General features: G+C 56.4%; 1 protein-coding gene across 3 annotated transcripts in view; it reads left to right on the forward strand.

Annotated features, from left to right (window-relative positions):
• CDH23 (cadherin related 23) overlaps window positions 1-14,728 on the forward strand; it is a 185,212-nt gene extending 170,484 nt beyond the window's left edge. Inside the window, exons 41-69 of one of the 3 annotated variants that reach the window (XM_069018960.1) lie at window positions 183-316; window positions 548-757; window positions 902-1,009; window positions 1,469-1,571; window positions 2,414-2,539; window positions 2,624-2,827; window positions 3,049-3,507; window positions 4,332-4,448; window positions 5,028-5,252; window positions 5,336-5,505; window positions 5,779-5,916; window positions 6,072-6,191; window positions 6,612-6,789; window positions 7,520-7,731; window positions 8,263-8,457; window positions 8,762-8,872; window positions 9,059-9,188; window positions 9,348-9,611; window positions 9,736-9,897; window positions 10,008-10,264; window positions 10,523-10,620; window positions 10,706-10,826; window positions 10,999-11,078; window positions 11,265-11,305; window positions 11,612-11,672; window positions 12,058-12,187; window positions 12,270-12,392; window positions 12,566-12,679; window positions 13,594-14,728. In XM_069018960.1, the coding sequence (XP_068875061.1) occupies window positions 183-316; window positions 548-757; window positions 902-1,009; window positions 1,469-1,571; window positions 2,414-2,539; window positions 2,624-2,827; window positions 3,049-3,507; window positions 4,332-4,448; window positions 5,028-5,252; window positions 5,336-5,505; window positions 5,779-5,916; window positions 6,072-6,191; window positions 6,612-6,789; window positions 7,520-7,731; window positions 8,263-8,457; window positions 8,762-8,872; window positions 9,059-9,188; window positions 9,348-9,611; window positions 9,736-9,897; window positions 10,008-10,264; window positions 10,523-10,620; window positions 10,706-10,826; window positions 10,999-11,078; window positions 11,265-11,305; window positions 11,612-11,672; window positions 12,058-12,187; window positions 12,270-12,392; window positions 12,566-12,679; window positions 13,594-13,920 (4,718 nt within the window). In that variant the 3' untranslated portion in view covers window positions 13,921-14,728. Of the gene's footprint in view, window positions 1-182; window positions 317-547; window positions 758-901; window positions 1,010-1,468; window positions 1,572-2,122; window positions 2,540-2,623; window positions 2,828-3,048; window positions 3,508-4,331; window positions 4,449-5,027; window positions 5,253-5,335; window positions 5,506-5,778; window positions 5,917-6,071; window positions 6,192-6,611; window positions 6,790-7,519; window positions 7,732-8,262; window positions 8,458-8,761; window positions 8,873-9,058; window positions 9,189-9,347; window positions 9,612-9,735; window positions 9,898-10,007; window positions 10,265-10,522; window positions 10,621-10,705; window positions 10,827-10,998; window positions 11,079-11,264; window positions 11,306-11,611; window positions 11,673-12,057; window positions 12,188-12,269; window positions 12,393-12,565; window positions 12,680-13,593 lie in introns of those variants that run through there. The other 2 variants (XM_069018957.1, XM_069018958.1) reach the window with 2 other exon arrangements.
• The last annotated feature ends 242 nt before the right edge of the window (window positions 14,729-14,970 follow it).

Consider the following 14,970-nt stretch of genomic DNA (forward strand, 5'->3'; position numbering starts at 1 on the left):
TGCTCCTTCTGGTTCCTGGGGGTGCATCCAGCACAGTCCCCAGCTGTCACAATCCTCCTATATCTGCAGTAACAGGACATGAGTTTGTCCCCAGACCTGGCATGGTGCCCCAGCTCCCAGACAAGCCACTCCCTTGGGGAGCCAAGGCACAGTGAGAGCCAGGGCCCTGCTGTCTCCGGCAGGGGAATTTGTCATCTCCCCGGTGGAAGGAGAGCTGCGAGTGCGGAAGGATGCCGAGCTGGACCGCGAGAACATCCCCTTCTACAACCTCACCATCGCTGCCCGGGACCGGGGAGTGCCTCCCCTCAGCTCCACGGTGAGTCCCCCAGGCTGGCGCAGGGGGCTGTGGCCTGCCGTCCCCCATGCCCAGTTCCTTCCCTCTGGTCTCTGGCTTCATTCTCCTCTCCTCCACCTCCTTCTCCTTGTCCCTAGGCCTTTCCATACTGGGCTGAGTGGGGAAGCCCACCTCTTGCGTGGGGAGTGCAAGAAAAGGATGGGAGGGGTGTAAATAAGTGCCACATGCCTGCCCTGCTTGTTCCCCTGGCAGATCCTTGTGGGTGTCCGTGTGCTGGACATCAATGACAACGACCCTGTGCTCCTGAACCTTCCAATGAACCTCACCCTCAGTGAGAACGCCGCTGTCTCCAGCTTTGTCACCCGTGTCCTTGCCCGGGACACGGACCAGGGCCCCAACGCCCTCCTGACCTTCGACATAACAGCAGGGAACACAGAGAATGCCTTCTACATCAACAGCACCGTATGGCCTGGGGGGTGGGATGCTGGAATAAGGAGGGTGGGAACGCAGGTGTGCTGTCTGGCATTCTTGCCCCGGCAGGAGATGCCCTAGGGGAAGCATTCCTCACATCCCATGTGGTGTTTTCTCCCTTGTTTTTCCTGGTAGAGTGGCACTGTGTATGTGAACCGCCCACTGGACAGGGAGCGGGTGGCCGAGTACAGGCTGACCATCACGGTGAAGGACAACCCTGAGAACATACGCAATGCCAGGCGGGTAATTACAGACACTGCCGGGACCTCCAGTGGTGCAGACGGGAGGGCAGGTGGAAAAGGGGGTTCCTGCCATGGTCAAAAACAAGCAGTGCCTTTACCCACAGTGTTTCCGATAGCAACCCCGTCCCCGGAAGGGATCTGGGGATCACAAGGAGGGGGCTGCAGCCCCATCCCCAGCAGAGAACAGGCTCAGTAGGGTCTAGGGCAAGCCCAAAGTCATTTGTTGACTCCATGCAACAGCAGTGGATGTCATGGAAGGTGGGACAATGTTGGGCTGGGGAGTTGGACAACCACAATGATAGTGGAGCATCCTTTGGCTGACTGCCTCAGGGTGAGGGTCCCTGCACACCTTCAAGGGTGGTCCAGGGCACGCAGCTTTGACTAGAGACGGGAGAGGGGGAAGGTGAGCTCAAGGAAAGGACATTATGGTCATCACCCTCTTGTCCCAATTTTCCTTTAGGATTTTGACCTGCTGGTCATTTCCATAGCGGATGAGAACGACAACCGCCCCCTCTTCACCCAGAGCTCCTACCAGGCTGAGGTGATGGAGAATTCACCCCCTGGTAGGTCTCTCTTCACTCCCTTATGTGGCTCCTGGAGGCTGCCTTCAGGGCTGGATGAGGGGAGGTGTCCCCTGGCCATGGTGAAGGAGACAGGATGTTGAGCAGGACAGGGCTGCAGTTCAGTGGGACAGGGACACTGAGTTTGAGGAGTTTGTGCCTTGACCAGCCTTAAGGAGACCATAGCTTTGGTCCATGCTGCTTGTGGAAATCATTCCTGGCACAGGGCAGAAATCGGCCGCATTTGGGAATTGCTCAGCTGCAACAGGTGCCCATGGGCTGTGTGGAGCCCTGGGGGCAGCCTTGAAGGCACCCACCTGCCCAATATCCCTGGAGAGGAGGGACTGCCATCTCTCCCATCACCTGGAACTGCCTTGCTCCAGGCTTAGAGATTTTTAAAAACGTCCAGCTTGGTCAGGTAGACATTTCCCACCCAAAGAGCTAAAAACACTATTCTTTTTATTTTGTTTGCCTTCCTGCCGTTTAAATTGCTCCCTGCTCCAAGACCTTAGGTATCCCGTCCTGCCATTGAGCAACATCTCAAGCAAAGAGTTTGGGTGTCTCCAGGTGACACCCTCAGTGGCAGGGTGCCGGTGCCACCCATCTGATGGATGTGTCTGTCTGTTTGCTTTTAGCTGGATGTCCCACCACCTCTCCCGGGCCTCACGAGTCGATCTGCAAGGCTGCAGCAGCCACCCCCCAGTGCCTCGTACCCCGCAAGGCCCCACTCTGTCACCTCCTCCATCCATTCATTGCTGTCCCTCATGTGTCACCAGGGTGGGAGGGGAACGGGAGGCTGCACAGGGGACTGCCACCCTCCCTAATGCTTTTGTCATCTCATCCAGGGACACCGGTCACAATGCTCAATGGACCCATCCTAGCTCTGGATGCTGACCAGGGCAGCAATGCCGTGGTGACCTACCAGCTCCTGAAGGCATCCCTGAACCTCTTTGTTATCAACAACAAGACAGGTGGGGTAGCTCAGCTGCTCTGTCCCCAGCTCAGGGCCACCAGGTCCCCCTGTGGTCTGCCACCAGGCTTTTCCCCTTCTCCAGGTGTGGTTTCGGTGAAGCCTGGTGGTGCAATAGACCGAGAGGCTTTGCTGGACCCTCATCTGGAGTTCACGCTGGTGGCTTGTGATGTGGGAGGGCTGAATAGCACTGCCAGCCTGGCAGTGACCATCCTGGATGACAATGACAACCGCCCTGTCTTCCAGCCGGCATCCATCATGGCACGGCTGTTGGAGAACAGCCCCCCAGGTCAGGACTGGATGTGAGAGTGGGAAATGGGGTGACCTGGGTGTCCCCTTGGGACTGTGAAGATCCAGCTCCCAATGACACAGTTGACCAGGATGGGGTCAAAGGGAAAATCTGGGAATTGAGGCTGCCCATGTTGCTTGATGGTATTTGCCTTGGGACTGAGGGCTTGTTACTGCTGCCCTCCAACCCTCGCTTGAGAGGGCTGTGTCCCACCTTTCCAGGCTTCTCCGTCCTCCAGGTGGCAGCCACAGATGCTGACAGTGGCCTCAACCAGCAGCTGGATTACCGTATTGAGGGTGGTGGCCAGGACAGGTTCCTGATTGATGCCACCACAGGGGTGATCCGCGTGGCCAACATCACCATCGACCGGGAGGAGCGCGATGCCTACCGGCTGACGGTGGTGGCCGTGGACCAGGGCACCCCAGCACTCTCGGGCACCGCGACCGTCAGCATCATCATCGATGACATCAATGACTGCCGGCCCGAGTTCATCAACCCCATCCAAACTGTCAGCATCCCCGAGTCGGCTCCCCCTGGCACCGTGGTGGCCGAGGTGACCGCCATTGACAGGGACCTCCACCCTCGCCTGGAGTACTACTTGCTGGGGATCGTGGCCCGCGATGACACGGATGCACTGGTGCCCGAACAGCAAGGAGCGTTCACTGTGGATTTTAGGACAGGTAGGAGAGCAGGAAGGGTGGCACAGGCTGTGTGGACCCCTCTCCTCATTTCTGCTTCTGCTTCTTCCCTGCCTGAAGGTAGGTGACCAAGGTACAGGGAGGTGATGCTCCTTTCCTGCCTCCCCACTGTCCTCCTCCAGCTGCCCTGTCTCACCCTGCCCTGTCTTCTCTTACCTGTCTGACTGACTTACCTTTGCTTTCTTTTTTGGCTCTCAGCCTGCCACGTTTGTCTCTGTGTCTGTGCTCATTTCTCTCTCTGTGCCACCTGTCATCTCCCTCCATCTCACCCATCTCCATTGGCAGAGATGGCCTCTGTTGCGGGCCAGGGGCTGCTCAGCCTTGGCAGACTGGATCCAAGCACCCTCACTGAGGGAGCAAGGCAGGCACTCTGGGGTAGGTGGTAGGCTCCTTTGGGGAAGGAGGGCCAGGAGCTCTGTGCGTCTCTTTTGGAAGCAGAAAGCTGATCCAGGAAAGAAAAAGGCCCTTGTTGGAAAGTATACAGGACAAGGTTATTGGAGATGCTGAGCTCAGGTGGATGGGGTTGTGCAAGGGAACAGCAACAGCTGCTTCCAGACCCCTCTTGGATGCACAACCGGAACCCTTACCCAGCTGAGGCTGTATGGAACAGGCAGGAAGACAGGAGATGGAGAGCAGGGGGAGAACAGTTGTTTCTTCCTGTAGCTCTCGAGTGTTTTCCTCATTCAGCCTTTGGAGAGGCAGGAGAACAAGCATGGCACAGGGTGCAGCAGTTGGCTGGTACACACGGCCCTGCCCAGGGTCCTCGGAGGGGGCAGCCTGTGACATCCATATTTTGGGGTTCACAGGAGCTGTGAAGATCAAAACTCCCCTCAACCGTGAACTAGTGGCCACCTACGAGGTCACCATCTCTGTCCATGACAATGCCAGCGAAGTCATCGACCGCTCGGTCAGCGTGCCCAACGGTAAGGGTGGGCTCTGCCCAGGCAGTGTGGGGACAGGGACTGGCACAGCCCTTCCCAGGCACCAGTGCAGCTTCTGGATAATCAGCAGCTATCCCACCTTCCTCTCCATCCTGACCAGCACATTTCCAGTGGGACCAGTCCTGGACCAGCTCCCATCAGGTTCAGTCCTGGACATGCTCCCATCAGCATCCCTGAGCTTTAGAGAATGTCCCAGACATCCCAGGGCTACAGTGTGTGTGGAAAGGGCTGTGTGCCCATAACCTTACACTCATTTCTTCATTACCATTCCTATCATATCTTGCCACCCTGCTATGGGTAAATTCAGGCTCCTGTGTGAGAAGACACACAAAGAACAGGAGTAGGTGTCCCACAGCAGCATAGGGACACCCGTAGCATGCTCCAGGCATAGTGGCTTTGGGGAATATTGCAATTTTTCATGATGAACTAGCACCAGTTGGCTCTCCTGGAGTTTCACAATTGTGTCTTTGCAGCCCTCCTTCTTCCCAACCTTCCTTCTCATCTCTTTGTCACTTGTTCTCCTTCTCTTCTCTCCCCCTGTGGTCTCTACCATGGCCACAGCCAAGCTGACAGTCAACGTGTTGGACGTCAATGACAACACACCCCGCTTCCGCCCCTTCGGGGTCACCTATTTCACTGAGAGGATCCTGGAGGGAGCCACGCAGGGCACCACACTCATCTCCATCTCAGCAGTGGACCCAGACAAAGGTGCCAATGGGCAGATCACCTACGAGCTGCTGAACCTCTCTCCAGAAGGTTACGCCTGTCTGGAAGACCCATCGGCAGGTTGGTGGCCTGGGGAGGTGGGAATCTGGGGCAGGTTGGTGACCTGGGGCAGGTTTCTCATTTCAGGGTCTGCCATCCTCTAGGGAAGGTTGTGGCCAACAGGACAGTGGACTATGAGGAGGTGCAGTGGCTGAACTTCACCGTCCGAGCCTCCGACAATGGCTCTCCCCGCAGATCGGCTGAGATCCCCGTGTACCTCCAGATCGTGGACATCAATGACAACAACCCTGTTTTCAGTCAACCATCCTACCAGGTGAGCTGGGCTGTTAAATAAACTCTCTCTGTGGGGCTGGGCAGTGCCTGCCTGGTGAGGACAGGCACAGAGCTGGGGATTCTCCAGGGACACCTTCTCTTCCCTCTGCCTGTACTTGAACCATTTGAAGGTAGTCAACCCTGCCATGCGCTCTGTGCCAGAACCTTATTGGGGTCTGGCTGTGCCCAGCCCTGGGTGCCACCCTGTGCCCTTGGTTACTGCCCACTGAAACAGCACAGGATGAACCAGTCCTGCTTGCTCCCTTTGTTGCAGAAAGCTGTCTTTGAGGATGTGCCATTGGGTACGGTCATCGTGAGGGTCATGGCCACCGATGCAGATTCCGGGCAGTTTGCTCTCATCCAGTACAGCCTGAGCGATGGAGAGGGCAAGTTTGGGATAAATCCCAACACGGTAAGGAGCCAGCCGAGGCTGGAACAGAGCAGGGAAAGAGAGGGGAGGCTGAAATGGTCCCAGATTGTGCCTTGCTCCCACACCTCACCTTCTGCCCCTTCTCGAGTACCAGCTCTTCCAGATGAGGTCCACCTGAAGGTCTCTGTGTGCTGCAGGGTGACATCTACATCCTGTCAGCCCTGGATCGGGAAAAGAAGGATCGCTACACACTGACAGCCGTGGCCAGGGACAACCCTGGGGATGTCTCCAGTAACCGTCGGGAGAACTCGGTGCAGGTAGGGCTCTCCTCCTCCCACCACCCCTTGTGTGCTGGTCACCAGCAAGAAGGTGTTAAAGCTCCACCTTTCCTCCCCAGTGGTTGGACTGGGGGGCAATTAGGCAGAAGGAAGAGCAGATGACACCAGGAGCTGTGGGGTGAATGGTGCAGGGTACTTTGTGTCACAGGGACAGCACGTCAGCAGGAGGGGCAGGGGAGGGTGATGCTATTGTCTGCAAGTGCTGTGGCATCAATGGGTGCCCCAGCCACGGTGGCCCCCATTGTTGGAGGCAGGAATTAGCTGGTGGAGCTGAAACAAATAGCAGGAAGGGCACCTTGCTCCAGCAACAGAGCTGAAGGTCACAGCAGGGGTGAGGCCCCAGGGCCTGCCCAGCCTTCCCCAGCCCCACACCACCCAGCTGGCTGTGCTTTGTCGAAGGTGCTGATCACTGTCCTGGACATCAACGATGTCAGGCCTCAGTTCAGCAAGAGCCAGTTCAGCACCAGCATCTATGAGAATGAGCCAGCGGGGACGTCAGTGATCACCATGAGTGCCACCGACCTGGACGAAGGGGACAATGGTGTGGTGACCTACAGCATCGAGGGTCCCGGAGCAGGTAGGTGCTGGGGGCAGGGTGCTCTTCCCCAGGGAGGAAGGTTATGAAGAGGGAGGAGTCACGGGCAGGCACCAAGCCTACAGCCCATCTCAGGCGGCTGGTTTCGGCTCCTGGGAGCAATACTGAAAGTGTGGAGCTTTTGCTATTGCTCTGCAGTTCCCAGTTCCTCATGGGGTGTTAGGACTTTGCCTGACTTCATCCTGAAGCCCAGCCTTGGCTTATGCTCTTGTCTTCCCCACCCCAGCAGGACTTTCTTTGTACACCAGTGTGTCTTGCAGCAAGCTCACTGCCTGCTTTAGGTGAAGGCTTTGAAGGGCAAAGGTGTGGGTGGGTAGTGATAGTGCCTGAAATCCAGTATATCTGCACATGGAGAAATCATGGAAATCGGGCAAAAGCCAGCATATAGAGGGGAATGGCAGAACATTCATTTTCCTGAGACACATGGACTCCTATGGCTCTACTATGCCAGCCTGGGCAGGAGTGAAACACGGACAGGGGTAACAGGGGAGTAGAGCTCAGAGACAAGGATGTGGCAGTGGGCTGGGATGGCACGAAAACCCTGAGACCATCCACGCTCCTGGCCTCAGGCACCGGCTCCACTCCATCACCCTTGATGGGGATTTCCCACCAGTGAGGGGTGTACTTCAGCTGGTATACTCATTTTTAATTATAATTTATCTGGCACAAAGTGTCCTGAACCAGAGATGTGGGGGGTTTTTTCTGTCCTCAGAGGCTTTCAAGATCAATAAAGACTCCGGGCTTGTCACATCCCGGCGGCGCCTGCAGTCCTATGAGAGGTTCAACCTGACTGTGGTGGCCACAGACAAGGGGCATCCCCCTCTTTGGGGGACCGCCATGCTTCACATCGAGGTCATCGACATCAATGACAACCGCCCCGTCTTCATCCGCCCACCCAACGGCACTATCCTGCACATCAAGGAGGTAAATCCCTTGGGAGCAAGCAGGGTCATGGCATGTTGAGAGTGTATTCAGGAGCACTCCTGCCTATCAGCAGCAAAATCCAAACTCCATCTCCACTGGGGATGGAACAAGGCCTTGATTTAGCATTTGGCAAGGTTTGGTTCATGGGGCTAGGCACTCAAAAACAGCTTCTCTCCATACACGTGAGCAGGGTGGTGGGGCAGATTTGGGGAACAGAAACCCCAGCAGCACTCAAAGTTAGTAAACAATCCGTGTGTGGTGCGTGCAGAGCATGTTTATAAACATGGGCTGGAAATGCTGACATTTAAGATGTTTCCTCTTTCTGGGAAGCCAGGCTTGATTCAGCCAGTCCCCAGCCACCAGGCCAAAGGGAATCATGGCTCAATGTTGCCAGCCCCATGTTGGGTTTGGGTAGTGGGAGCTTTCTGACCTCCAAACCCAAGGGATTTTGGACCAAGGGGTCTGGAGGGGCAGGGGGAGCAGGAGTTTGTGTGCAGTGCCAAGGCTGAAGGGCTGTGTGTGTGCAAGCAGGAGATCCCACTGCGGTCCAACGTCTACGAGGTCTATGCCACAGACAAAGACGAGGGTCTCAACGGAGTGGTTCTCTACAACCTGCTGAAAACTGGGGCAGGGAACAAGGACTGGGAGTATTTCAGCATCGATTCTGTCAGTGGGCTGATCCAGACGGCCATGCGGCTGGACCGGGAGAAGCAGGCAGTGTACAACGTGAGCCGGGCAGGGGGCCGGGGCAGGCCTTGAGGCTGTGGGTCCAGCATGGGGCTGGTGGAATGCAAATGATGTGGTGAGGATGGGGTTGGCTGTCACAGTTGTGGAGGTACCACACCTTAGCAGGAACTGGGTGGTTATCAAGTGCTATAGGGGGGTTGCATCCTGGTAAGCCAATACCCAATTCCCTGTTAAATCCCCCCAAAATCATCTGCCATCCAGCTGTCCTCTCTGTCCCTGCCTCAGTGATGTCTCCCAGCGTGTGTGGTTTTGCCCAGGACAGCCCTTTTGCCTCTCTCCCCAGCTGATCATCGTGGCCTGTGACCAGGGCCAGCCACCCTACGAGACCATGCAGCCCCTGCAGGTAGCGCTCGATGACATCGATGACAATGAGCCCATCTTCCTCAGGCCACCTGTAAGGCACCAGGGTGAAGGGGGTGGGATGCAGGAGATGCAGGGATGGGGATGCCAATGAGCACATGTGATGATGGAGCATGCAGCCCTGGGCATCACCATGGTGGGCAGCACCATGGGATCTGTCTGCTTTTATTTAAAGCAACCTCTGTGCTCCTAACATTCCTTTCTCTGGGGTCTCTGGCAGAGGGATAGTCCCCAGTACCAGGCACTCTCTGTCCCCGAGCACTCGCGGCCAGGCACTGTGGTGGGGAACGTCACCGGTGCGGTGGACGCAGATGAGGGCTCCAACGCCATTGTCTACTACTTCATAGCAGGTGGGTGTGGAGATGGCAGCTCTGTGTCCCCCCCCACACCCCTCACCCAGGATTTTCTTCATCTCCTCGCTGCCCCTCTGCCCTTCTCAATGGGCAAGGTGGCATTTCGGAAGTGCCAAGCCCAAAGGGGCCTAACTGGGGACCCCCTTCTGCACCCAGCTGGGAACCAGGAGAGCAACTTTCAGCTGAGCCGAGAGGGGAAGCTGAAGGTCTTGCGGGACCTGGACCGGGAGAAGGAGCCGTACCACTCAATCATCGTAAAAGCATCCAGCCAGAGGAACTGGTCCCCTCCCCGGGACCAGCAGGCGGGAGGAGCCCAGTTCTGGGACCTCAGTGGGGACCTGACACTTCAGGAGGTGCGGATCTTCCTGGACGACATCAATGACCAGTCCCCCCAGTTCACCAAGTCGGAGTACACAGCGGGTAAGGGGTGCCAGGGGCTGGGGGGGCACCAGGAGACAGAGATACTTCCAGGAAAATCCAGCAGGATGATGGGGCAGCGAGAGCCAGCCTCGCTCCAGGTCCCTTTCCCATCTCTCCCTCAAAGGGGTTGCCACTGATGCCAAGGTGGGGTCGGAGCTGATCAGAGTGGTCGCAGTGGACGCCGATGTGGGCAATAACAGCCTGGTCCTGTACAACATCCTGGGCATTCGCTACATCAAGCAGCACTCCAACGACTCCGAGGAGGTGGCCAACATCTTCAGCATCGGTGAGTGCCCAGCCTGCTGCGGGAGCATGGCTCCTTGGGCAGAGATACGGCCAAAGCTGTCCCCATGGCTGGGGTCACTAATCCCAGGCACGTGACCATCCATTCCCCAGGAACTCTTGATGGCATCCTGCGAACCTTCGACCTCTTCACGGCCTATAACCCCGGCTACTTTGTGGTGGACATTATGGCCTCTGACCTGGTGGGCCACAATGACACGGCCATTGTGGGGATTTACATCCTGCGGGATGACCAGAGGGTCAAAATCATCATCAATGAGATCCCTGACAAGGTCAGGCAGTTTGAGGAGGAGTTCATCAGCCTGCTCTCCAACATCACAGGTGCCATCGTCAACACAGATGATGTGCAGGTAACCATCCTCTTTGGACGTTGCTTTGAGGGGTAGGCAACCTTCCAGATGCTGCTTGGGAAGTCTCTTTTGGGGGAATCCTGCCTGGATAACCATAGATGCTCCTGGGCTCAGAAGGTGATGGATACATTCCAGGCTGGGGTGTACTGAAGGGGTCCAGATTGGTGCTTGAGGGTCTCTTGCCACACGAGCACACCTTGGAGCATGCTCAGGAGGAGACTCCTCTCGCACACTGGAGACTTTGCTGTTTCTCCCCAGTTCCATGTTGACAAGAAAGGCCGGGTGAACTTCGCCCAGACGGAGCTGCTGATCCACGTGGTAAACAGGGAGACCAACCGCATCCTGGATGTGGAGCGGTACGTCCCCTGGCCCCCCACCCGGCCCAGCTCCCTCGGGACCCTCAATAATGTCAAGGTGCCCAAGCAACCCTTCTCTTCCCAGGGTTATTCAGATGATAGACGAGAACAAGGAGCAGCTGAGGAATCTCTTCAGGAACTACAACGTGCTGGATGTGCAGCCTGCCATTACTGCACGGGCACCAGATGACCTCTCAGCTCTGCAGGTATGGGTCCAGCTGGGGTTGGAGGTGCTGCTCACAGGTGGGGTGGTGTCCCTTCCCATGGGGACTGGTCAGTAACTGGCGAGATGTTCCACCCACATAACTTTGGGCATGTGCCCACCGGTGGGTGCTGGCTCCATGCCCGAGGTTTCCACCACACCTCTGTCTCTCCTAGATGGCAATCATCGTGCTGGCCGTCCTGCTTTTCCTGGCTGCCATGCTCTTCATCCTCATGAACTGGTACTATCGGACAGTGTGAGTAACTCTCTCTGCCTATCCCCTCCGAAATGCATGGTTTTAATACTGATAGTACCTCTCCCCTCCAAGCTCCCAGCCTTATTTAATACAGGGGTATACCTATGAAGGGTTATTGCAAATCTGTGTGTCCTCCTTTCCAGCATCTTCCTTATTTCCCTCCCTGAGTGGCTGTTTCTTTTGCAGGCACAAAAGGAAATTGAAAGCCATCGTGGCTGGCTCCACTGGTGAGCAGTGTCTGGGGTGTCCCAGCTGTGTGGGAGAGTGGGGTGCATGGAGAGCACAGAGGAGGGTCACAGGGAGACATGGGGGATATCGTGGGGTGTATATCAGAAGTGATCCTGCCCAGCGAGGTGTGGTGGTGGGAGGCTTTTCTCAGCATCAGGCGCTGCATGGTCAGCCACATCCCATCATGTTTGTCGCTGCCTTTCTGGTTGCTCTTTATCCCTCCCTGATAAAGAAGTGTCACCCCATGGTTTGCTGCTCAGCCCACCAGTGTGTCCCCCTGTAACTCCCATCCCTGCCTTTTGCAGGGAACAGAGGCTTCATGGACATTATGGACATGCCAAACACCAACAAGTACTCTTTTGATGGGTGAGTGCCACCTCCTGGGGTTGGAGGCTGCTCCCGAGAGAGGGATGCATGTGTTGTGGAGCCGTGATGTCTCTCTGCTCTGCTCTGCTCTGCTCTGCTCTGCATGGAGCGTGACTGGCCCTGGGACATGTGCTTGCTCTGAGAGCTTTCTAAGCTAAAAAATCTTGATCTTTCTCCTGTGACTCCATCTCTGCCAATCCTGGCCAGGTTTGGGGTAAGCAGAGATGACGAGCATGTTTTGACACATATCTGGATCCAGAGCAGCCAAATTCATACCTGCACAGGGCAGGAGGAGGCAGTGCAACCTCAGCATCCAGGCTCCGGATGGCGTTAGGGATAATGCCACTCTTTGCCTGCGCTGATGGCAGTTCCTCTCCCTGGGCAGGGCCAACCCGGTGTGGCTGGACCCCTTCTGCAGGAATATGGAGCTGGCGGCACAGGCAGAGCATGAGGACGACCTGCCAGAGAACCTGAGCGAGATCACCGACCTCTGGAACAGCCCTGCCCGCACCCACGTGAGACACGGCCCCCGCCAGGACACTGTGTCCCCGTGCCTGTCACCCACAGCACCTCCTGAGCCGCTCTCTCCTCCCGCAGGGCACCTTTGGGAGAGAGCCCTCGGCCGCCAAGCCCGAGGATGACCGCTACCTGCGGGCAGCCATCCAGGAGTACGACAACATTGCCAAGCTGGGGCAGATCATGCGGGAGGGACCCATCAAGGTGAGTTTTGAGGGCAGGCATCCTCCGCCAAGGGGTCTTCTCTTACAGGTACACCTTCCAAGTTCACAGTGCCAGAGGGTGATGTTGCTTCAAAAAATGCCAGGATGAGGCCGGCCTCCCTCTAATCAAACCATCTCCCTCAGCTAACCCACAGTCTCTCCCCCTCCACCCAGGGCACTCTCCTGAAGGTGGTCCTGGATGATTACATGCGCTTGAAAAAGCTCTTTGCCCAGCGGATGGTGCATAAGGCCACCGCCAGTCAGGGGGACCGCTCCTCAGTCTCGGAGGTAGAGGGGTGTGCATGGGCGTGGGGAGATGCTTGCCGTGCCCTCTGGGATGCAGTGTGTCTTCCTGGCCCCACAGGCTGTGGTCGCTCCCTGTGGCCACTCTTGGTCCCTGTCACACAGTGGTACCTCCACTCTCTGCTTGGTCAAAACGAGCCAGATGTTGGTTTTCCACTGGTTCCCACTGCTGTTTTTTCACTGGTTTTCCAGGCTGCTGATGCCCCACAGTGACTCTCCGTGTTTCCTCTGAGCATCAGCAGCACTTTCTCCCTTGGTCTTTCTGACCCCAGGGGAGGACGTCCCTCTTTGCAGGGTGGACTCTCTTCATCAGCTCCCATTTCTGCCAAGGCTGGCCAAAGCTGTGAGGGATCATCTTCCCTTCCTTCTGCTCCTCTGATTGGAGGGTGTTGGTGCAGAAGGGCTGGTATGGGGAGAAGCGATTCCTCCTGTGGCTTTCTACCCTTCATAGGGGGCAAAACGAGGGGCAAAGAGAGCAGAGGAGAGCAGTGGGATAGGAGATGCCTTTCAACCCTTCTGCCCTCCTTCTGTCCATGCCCTTATTCCCCTCCAGCCCCATCCAGCCTTCCTTCATCTTCTGTCCCTGTCTGCCTCCTGCTCCTCCACCCTCACACAACCCCTAATTCCAGCCCGGGTCCAAACTCCTCCTTGGCCACTCTGGGGGCAGCTGCAGGACCCATCACCCAGCTGGTAACTGGTGCCTGAGCCAGGGCATCCACGCAAAAATAGAGTGATCCAGCTGGAGGTCATCTCCTGGTGATCCTCATCACTGCGCTCTGAGAGTGCTTCAGAAGAGGAGAGTCCTTCCCTCTGGCTGGACTCCAGCATTGCAGGAGTCAGGGAAGCCAGGAGCTGCTGTGGCCACAGTGGTAATTCCCTACTCCATGGCTCTTTTGCAGCTGATCCAGAAGGAGCTGGAGGATGAGGAGGAGGAGCGCAGTCCCAGCCAGGGCAGCCTGCGCTTCCGACACAAGCAACCGGTGGAGCTGAAAGGTCCCGATGGCATCCACATGGTGCACGGCAGCACGGGCACGCTGCTCGCCTCCGACCTCAACAGCCTGCCCGAGGACGACCAGAAGGTGCTGGGTCGCTCGCTGGAGACTCTGACCGCCGACTGCGGGGGCTACAGCGACCACAACGCCCGCACCGAATCAGCCAAGTCCACCCCCCTGCACAAGATGCGGGAGGTGATCATGGAGAGCCCTCTGGAGATCACCGAGTTATGACGAGCGATGGTGCTTGCTGGTGCTCCTCTAGGCAAGCCAGGGCCAGCGGGGATGAAGCACAGACCAGGGGGCCCATGGTGGGGGCCAGGGGCGGCCCGAGACTGGTGCTTGGCCCCCTCTTCCCCTGCAGAAGGAGTCCAGGCTACCCGGTGTAGATCACTCCGGCAGCCTTGGAGAGCTTGGCCCCGGGAGAGGGCTCTCAGGACCGGAATGCTTTTACTCACCTGTCATTTATCCATGAAACCATTAAATTTTTTTTTATTTTTCTTATTTAAAAAAAAAAAAAAAAAAGTTTTTTTTTCTAAAAAAAAAAAGGAAAAGAAAAGCTAAATGAATCTGATGAGTCCAGACTGGACAGGGGGAAAGATGCAGTGAGGATGCGGATGATGTGCTGCCACAGCATCCCTGGGCACAGGCTGGGGACAAGCAGCTGTCACACCTCGACCACGGGCATGGGGACAGCCAGAGAAGCATGGGGAGAGACCGAGTCCTTTTGGCATTAACGTCACCTTTCCAGTAAGGAAAGACCCAACAAATTAAAAAGAAGAAAAAAAAAAAAAAAAACCCAAAGACATTCCTCCATTTCACTGGCTTTACCAAAACTTCTTGCGATGTTGAAAAAGAAAGAGACTAACAATAACTGGGGCTTCTGGATGTGGAGTGCTCGTGCGTGTCTTTTGTTGCCCTTTTCTTTCCCCTTCTCTCTTGCATTTGGGTTTGTTTGTTTGGGGGTTTGTTTCCAGTCGTAACCTTGTGGAGAGTGTTGGGCACGGTCTGTTACGGGACTCAGAAATACACTGTCTATGGCTTTGGGTAACCTGTCTGTTGTCCTTCCTCCCCGGATCCATCACACCCAAATCCCCTTCGGAAGAGAAAACCCTCTTTTAATTCATCCTTCAGCCCCATCACCTTCACAAGATGACACCCTGGGTGTTGCTGTGCCTTGGATTTTGGGGGAAGCATTAAATGTCCTCCTGGTTTACCCACACCCCCATTGCAGCCTGAGCACAAGGAGGAAGGACACAGCCAGCCAGGCTCACGGGAAGAGTT

This window comes from Aphelocoma coerulescens, chromosome 6 (assembly GCF_041296385.1).
Source record: "Aphelocoma coerulescens isolate FSJ_1873_10779 chromosome 6, UR_Acoe_1.0, whole genome shotgun sequence".
Taxonomy (NCBI): Eukaryota; Metazoa; Chordata; class Aves; order Passeriformes; family Corvidae; genus Aphelocoma; species Aphelocoma coerulescens.